This window comes from Mangifera indica, chromosome 5 (assembly GCF_011075055.1).
Source record: "Mangifera indica cultivar Alphonso chromosome 5, CATAS_Mindica_2.1, whole genome shotgun sequence".
NCBI classification, from domain to species: Eukaryota; Viridiplantae; Streptophyta; class Magnoliopsida; order Sapindales; family Anacardiaceae; genus Mangifera; species Mangifera indica.
Genome location: NC_058141.1, coordinates 5,773,087 through 5,780,838, shown reverse-complemented (window position 1 = coordinate 5,780,838; position 7,752 = coordinate 5,773,087). Strand labels below are relative to the sequence as shown.

The 7,752-nt window shown below is 31.0% G+C and overlaps 1 protein-coding gene across 5 annotated transcripts; it reads left to right on the top strand.

The window, feature by feature from the left end:
- Positions 1-1,444: 1,444 nt before the first annotated feature.
- LOC123215358 lies at positions 1,445-7,540 on the top strand. Of its 5 annotated transcripts, none has more exons than XM_044635413.1 (9): positions 1,445-1,598; positions 1,681-1,807; positions 1,890-1,965; positions 2,440-2,512; positions 3,230-3,325; positions 3,672-3,722; positions 4,276-4,647; positions 5,363-5,703; positions 7,186-7,540. In XM_044635413.1, exons 1-8 carry the CDS (start codon positions 1,536-1,538, stop codon positions 5,693-5,695), a joined length of 1,191 nt encoding a protein of 396 aa, XP_044491348.1. In that variant the 5' UTR covers positions 1,445-1,535; the 3' UTR covers positions 5,696-5,703; positions 7,186-7,540. The 5 variants fall into 5 exon arrangements, with proteins under 5 accessions (XP_044491348.1, XP_044491349.1, XP_044491350.1 ...); XM_044635414.1 differs by lacking the exon at positions 7,186-7,540 and adding an exon at positions 6,085-6,538; XM_044635415.1 differs by lacking the exon at positions 7,186-7,540 and having other exon boundaries at positions 3,290-3,325; positions 5,363-5,843.
- Positions 7,541-7,752: the final 212 nt, after the last annotated feature.

The following is a 7,752-nucleotide window of genomic DNA, read 5'->3' as shown; positions in this document are numbered from 1 at the left end:
GAGCTTAATCATACGAGAATTAAAGTAATTTTTTAAAATATTAAAGATATTAATAAATTTTTAGGGGAAATTTAAAAATTTTGAAGATATTTTAAAAATTTTTACAATTTTAATATACTCTTAATAGTTTAAAAAATGACAATTATACTTCTAAAAGATTAAACAAAATACAATAAATCTAGAGATAAATGTTATTTTACAAATTATCCAGAGTTATAATCTTTTTGAAAATATATTAAGTGAATATGTGAATTTTTATGAACTAATTTGTAAATTTCAAACATTTTAAGGATTAAACTATTTGGTCTAATTCATAAAATTGAAGGTCAATAAAATTATTAATTTACTCTTATATAGTTTTTTAAATAAAACTTGATTTGGAGTGAAAAAATGGTTAAGAGCATAAAAGTGTTATTAACTAAATTTTTATGTGTATTTTATGAAAATCTCCTATTGATGATTTATTGTAAAACAGAAAATGAGATAGGGAAAATGACTATGTCCCACTTAAATTTTACCCTAATTTTAAACCTAACTTTAAACTTACACCCATATGAGATAAAAAAGTTAAACTCTCACTCATAACCAAACTTCTGTTAATTTTTTTTGTTAAAAAAAGGGTAAAATAATTATTTTATTGTTTATATTAAAAATTAAAGTTTATTCTTTTCACCCTCAGATTTTAGAAACTAACATTTCACCTTTATCTAAAGTTTTTAAACTTCGAAAAGTAATATTTTCACCCTCAAATCTAGGGTTTTCATATTTTTCAAAACTTAGCTACCTCCATAACTTTCAAAAATAGCAGTTTCACCCCCACTCTTTAACTTCATCCTCCGACATCATCTTTAGCCTTCTCCTTCTCTTAGTGCGACAGTTGTGGTCTGACGAAGAGACAGAGATTTTTTTGTCGCATAACCTAAATGACGAAGGACAATGCTTCGTCATTCTTCGTCACTCGTTGCATCATCTAGATACAACAACGAAACATCATCTTTTGTCTATTCTTCTAGATCTATATGATGTTTCGTCATCCAAATTTGAGCAAAAAGGTTCAACCTTCGTTATCCTTTGTAGCTGAAGAAGGAAGATTAGTAGAAAGAGTCAATCGTAGGTGGTGGCCAAAGAAAGAAGCAAATCTTAGGGGTGAAATTTAAATTTTTCAAACTTTGAGGATAGGTTGAAGTGTTAGTTTTTAAAACCTAGAGGGGGAAATAATAAAAGTTTTAAAGTTTTAAAGTTTATAGATAAAACGATAATTTTACCCATATTTCTAACTGAAAATTTGGACAACAGTTTTATCATGGGTGAAAGTTTGGGTTTTTTATCTCTTATAGGTGTGACTTTGAAGTTGAGTTAAAATTTAGGTGGGAAATTGGTTTTCCCAATAAGATACTAGTAATTTGAAATATAATTTTACATTCTAAAAAAAAAAAATAAAACCCTTCCAGGGGTGTTTCCGTCTTGTCACATCATTCATATTTTTGGTACCAAGTACCCTAATCAAACGAAACAGGGACGGCGAAAGGGTATCAATGGCGGAGAGCGACCATCCCAGACTGATACTGAAGAATTTCTTAAGCACCGAAGAATGCAGGGTTAGTGGTATTCCATCTTTTTTTTTTATGGGCTTTCATTTTCTTTGAATTTGAATTTGAATTTCCGAAATTTGAATTGTAGGAATTGGAATTCATACACACGAGCTGCAGCACAGTAGGGTACAGACCCAACGTCTTCTCAACGACTCTTTCTCATCTCATCGCCACTAATTCTTCTCATTTAATAATGGCTTTTGTTCCTATCAGAGGTAAAACCGTCTACTTTAACACCGTTCTTTTATTTTCTTTATTTATTGTGTGTTTTTTTTAAATTTCTTTTTTAATTGGCAGAGAGATTGAAAGAAAAGCTTGAGGAGTTTTTTGACTGTGCGTATGAGCTTGTTGTGGAATTCACCGGCTTAATAAGGTTTTGTTTTGTTTTTTTTAAATTTATTTTTTCATCTTTTAATAATATTTATTTTTTAATTGCTATTGTTATTTTTAGAGCTCATTTTACAAATACCATTTATCAGATTTGTAAATTTTTATCTGCTATGATATGTTTCAGCTCAAGTTGTGAATCTTTTTTTGCGTTCAATGTTACTAGTGAAGAACTTTAAATCAGTGAATCTTGTAGAAAGTTGCTTCTAGGCAAAACCCTTATGCAGAAGAACTTTTTGGTGGAAATATGGGCATGGTGATTCTTATTTAAGCTGATTTGTTAAGAATATAGTTTCTTTCTTGGGTTTATACTCTGATGTACTTTCATCTGCATTCTTTTTGCAATGTTGTTATAGTTGTGTTTGTTCGTGCTTCCCCAAGAGAGTATTAATGTTTCTTTTAGTTTGTTTTTTGGATATTGTCATTTAAAAATCTGATTATAGTATTTTCCAATGATCAGCTGGACTAGAGGAGCTAGTATTGGGTGGCACAGTGATGATAATAGACCCTATCTCAAACAACGGGACTTTACGGTGAGCTAGCAATTTTTTTTAAATGAACCAAATTTTGTTGGAGCTTTACGGACATTGATTGATGAAATGCATGTTTTAGCATTAAGATAATTTACCAAAAAAAAAATTGTATAGATTTGTAAATGGCAAGGTATAAGGTGCTAGTGATTTTTGCAGTTAAGCATATGAGAAGCACAGTCTAACATTATTCAATTAGGAGATTTATCCATTGTATATAATATTTTAACTGCCCAAATGCTTGAGTTTGCAGTGCTATCACATACCGTGAAGTTGGGAAAACCTGAAAAACTAACAAAGAATAAGCTAAATAAGACGAAACTAAAAAATCAATATTTTAATTTTTCACTGTTTTTAATATTATAATAAATAAATTAGTTGGTATGAAGATTGAAGATTTGTGCAGAAAAGTAATCTGCTTGGTTATACAGTGCTGAAAATATATGGAAGTAAAGATTAATATTGTCAACCAGCAACTGGTGTTCCAAGTGAAATTTAAATAGTGTTGGTGATATTAAACCATGTTTTGTGGCTATCTACTGGAAAGCATCATTACATCTACCATTTTAGCAGATGTAGTTTGCATCAATTATACCTCTCCTCATATATCAAATATCATCTTACAGATGTATGATTTTAAGTTTTTCTCAAGGTTGTGGCATCTGCTTTTTGGTAAAATATATGACCTCTCACAGTTGTCATGCTTCTGTTGTTGAAAAGGTAGTCTGTTATTTGAATAGTTATGGAAAGGATTTTGAAGGAGGACTTTTTAACTTCCAGGATGGGGAGCCAAAAACTTTTGCACCCACGGCTGGAGTATGTACTTTTACTGAATGCTTCTCAAGATTTTCCATTCACCACAGAAAGTATAAATGAAGGCTTAAAAAGGAGTTTTTGCATGCTCATACCTATCATTAATATAGAATAATTAGTACACTGTTTTTGAAGGAAGAAAAAACACAAAATTAACCTTTTATTAAGTAATGCTTTAACAATAAATACAATTTGATAAGATATGCCTATATAAGAATTATCAAAAAAGTAGATAGAATATGGTAGTTTATGTTAGTAAGTGAAAGTAAATATTCCATGGTAGTTGTAGCGTGTCATGTAAGGTCCAATTCCTTGATTTATAATTGTTGAATTTTTTTTCTTTTATCAGGATGTTTTGATGTACACAGCTGACAGCCGCAACACTCATTCTGTTGATGAGGTTCATTTTTCTCTTTCTTTCTTTTTCTTGTGTAAATCTCTTTCTCCAATTATTATGTACTATCTTCCACATTTTTAAGTAAAATATTGTTAAGTGGTTTGTTTTGTCATCAATACGTGAACATATTCTGAATGGTGCATTTGATGGTAATGTGATGAGAATTCATTTGTATAATACTTCTATATATGAGTGTCGTTCTTGAATTTTTACATCTTTTCATTTCTTCACTCATATTTATGGTTTTTTCTGCACATATACTACTAGCTTTTAAGTAGATTGGAAATTATGAAATTTTTTTCTGCCATGATGTGTATTGGAAGAATGTTGAATCAGAATGACTTGGAGTGTTTTTCTTGAAGAGGGAGGCCCAAACAAAGTTTACATGATAAAGTAGCACTGCACTTTTGATTATTCCTTTGATGATAGGCTTCTATCAATATAAATGATGATAGCATTTATTATTCTACAAGTCAGAGAGAGTTATGATTCTGCAGTTTGGTTTGTAACTGCATCATTTACGGTTTTCATGGGCTGTGATGCTAATTTTTTTCAGGTAACAGATGGGGAAAGACTAACTCTTACATTATGGTTCAGTCGTGATAGTTCCCATGATGAGGATGCTAAACTTATTTCTATTCTTTCACAACAAAACTCTCTGCATAGTTCTGATAACGTGTTTGATATGTGCATACCTTTACCAGCATCCAGTAACATGTACTGGTTTGCTTCTGATCAATCTTCTAATCAAGAGCTGGGATTTAACATATGCTGGGCAAGAATGCTGGTTCTTGGTTATAGTATTTATTTTTCTCAGGATATGGACAGTTCCTCAGATATATCTGAACTAATGATGGAGCCATTGCAGTTAGCTAGGGGAGATGAATTGTTCTACAAAGAATTCACCAACATTCTACATGCACTTCAGGTACCTTTAAGTTTCTTAACTTGTAAAGTTTATTGTAGATAAAAGAAATTTTAATCTGATGCATGTATTGACTAATATTGACTTGAGGCACCGTAACAATGTCCTGTTTGTTTCATCTAACATTCTTGTTGATATTGAAAATCTATTCCTTATTTTATTTTTCCTCCCCATTTTCACTCACTTTCCCTTTGTAGAGATGTATCTAGTTTCAATTATTTAAGGATTAAGGAAGCAATGCATCAAGCCAAGAAAATTTTAATAAGCCAGCTGAATTTTCATTCAAATTACATATAAAATTACTAAATGCACTTTCCCAGTAGGTGAAGTCTTGGTAGGTCATTTTCTTTGTGTTATTTTGGGGACTTGCAATCTCTCTTATTTGCAAGGTTTCCCTATTTAGACTCTTCCTGTATGATTTGTTGGTGGCCTTTCCAGTGAAGGAAAAATTATAACATCAATGCATTAAAAATTGTGTTATTTTTGGTCATTTTGTATATATAGCACATTGAAATAAGTGAATGTTTTCTTTTTTAGTGGTTAGGACACATGTTATGACAATATATATTTAATTAGTTAACTCTTGAATGTATACAGGTGGGGCTGGCAGTTTTGTAAAGATTTTATTTATTCACTATTAATAATTAAAAAAAAAGCCTGAAACTTCTATGAAGTATATTCTGCCATTGGTGACCTGAATCGATTTTCAAATAAACAGGTAGTGCAGTTTTTCAACTGGAAAGCCTTAGAAACCCAAACTTCAAAAGTTAAATTAAGGGCTGGCAAAGTGTTACAATTATCACAATCACAGCGGGAGAAAATCAGTGGGCTAAATTCAACCTTTTTAAAGGGCAATCTATGTGCTAGTTCAGTTTTCTACCATGTGAGTATTGATGAGGATGGGGAGCATTCCTTTGATTGGGCTAAGTTTTCTGCTGCAATTATGGCATGGGAAGGTTATATTTACGAGTTACATAAAGAAATACTGGTTAGTTTACCATTTTGGAGAACTCATCAATCAATTTTCAGCATTCCATTTGATGGGTCTTGAGAATAAAGGTTAGTTTCTTGTTAGCTTCTTGAACCGTGTGATGGTCTGTTCTATAATCAAAATTAACCTTTTGCATAATTTCTAATGAATGAAAATAATGATATGCTGTTTGAATGCAGTTGCTTATTTGAAAATTTCAATTCTGATACTAAAGATTCATCATTTATTTTTAGAGCAATACTATGGTATTTTTTTTGAGTACACAAATAGGTATTCACTTATATGTATCATCATGTAATTGGATGTTACTTTAAACTTAATTTAAAGTCACTCAATCATATGATGACATGTATCAAGTGTCTATCTATTTATGTACTTAAAGTAGATATTTATAGTTTTATTGTTATGTGTAAGCTTCATGTTGTAATGTTTGATGTTTTGTGCTTCAGAGTACAAAGAATTGTTGAACAAATCACTGTGATAGAATGAAAATGGTGTTGGGGAGACTGATGTGTATTCGGACCTAGAACTTTTGCTTATTTAACTCGTGCTAGAACACAAAAAGTTTAGTATAACTTTCATGTGATTAACAAGGTTTTAACTATGATTCATTATAGTTGAAATTAGGAATCCATCTTGTCGGTAATGTACCATAAGGAAAGGATTTTGAGGAATCAAGTTTGATGAGAACAGTGGAAATTAAAAGAATGCATCCATTCTGAAGGGAATAGCCTAATTGTTTCAATCTCATATCATTAACGCAAGAGAGAAGGATCAAAGGCTGATCATATCAAGAAGTGAACTTTGAAGGATCGATGGTTTTATTCTTTAGAAGATTGTAAATCTATTAGACCACCAATCAAGTCTATAGAAGAAAAATTAAGGAGACAAATTTTTAGGCAATGAATTGGCTGTCATAATATCAAATAAAATAATTGAATATGAATTCAAACAAGATAGCGAGATGAAGGCATCAATCCAAGCAAAGCCAAAAAGATCTAGTCAAGGCAAAACTAACCGGCAGAATTAACGATAGAGATGTTAAATGGGCCATAGGCTGCGGTTCAGCCTGAGGCACAACCAAAAAGCTCGGTTCAAAAGGGTATGATCTATTACTATTTTGGGTCCTGTCAAGTTTGTGGACCTTTCAGATCTTGTTGCGGGTTGCCCTAGTCTGACATTGTAGTCGTGCCTAGAAAATTATAAAAAGAATTTTTTTTTTTGAATTTTAAGAAGCTACACTAGTAGCGGTCGGCCTTTAAAATGAAAAAAAAAATTTAATTTTTTTCTTTAAAAATTTTCCTACATAAAATCCCTCCTCCCAAAATTCATATACACATTTAATCTCTCATTCTGAAACTCTCTGAATTTATAAGTAATATTTCTTTGTGTTTATAATTTAATTTTTATTTCAATTTTTATTAATCAATTATTATTTTTCATAATTTCATTTACCAAAATATTGTACAAATAGATTCAGAGTCAAATAATTTCAGTTTATTTGAATATTATCATGTTGGCATTGATAATTCTATTGATGATCCATGTAGAACATGAGGAGTATCAACTGGTGAAAGTGGGACAACCAAAGGTTCGATAGGAAGAAAAAAAAAGCAAAACTCTAGTGTAAGGGCATTTCAATTAAATATGAGAAACGATCGAAAAGAAGTGTAATTCATTGAGTAGTGTGCAAATACGACGATTCATGTTTAACATGTGCAAGTTTGAAACGATCGAAAAGAAGTGTAATTCATTGAGTAGTGTGCAAATACGACGATTCATGTTTAACATGTGCAAGTTTGAGTGACACTGGGCATCTTCGTCGATATATTATAGATTATTGTAAAAAAAAAATTAATATGAGCTCAAAGGGCAACAATAAATTGTTTTCACCAAATTGTAATTCATTGGTCCTGACGCTAGTATAATAGGAGGTTCAAGTGGTGTCGGGCACATGGGAAAAATGTCTATTTTCATGTACGATCAAATGAAAATGCAATAGTACATGGTCAGGTATGTTATCGCTTCTAACCAATCTTTTTTTTTTATACTGAAGATGAAATATTATAGTGGATGATGTAGAATAATGTTCAACTTGCATTTAAACGAATTTTTAG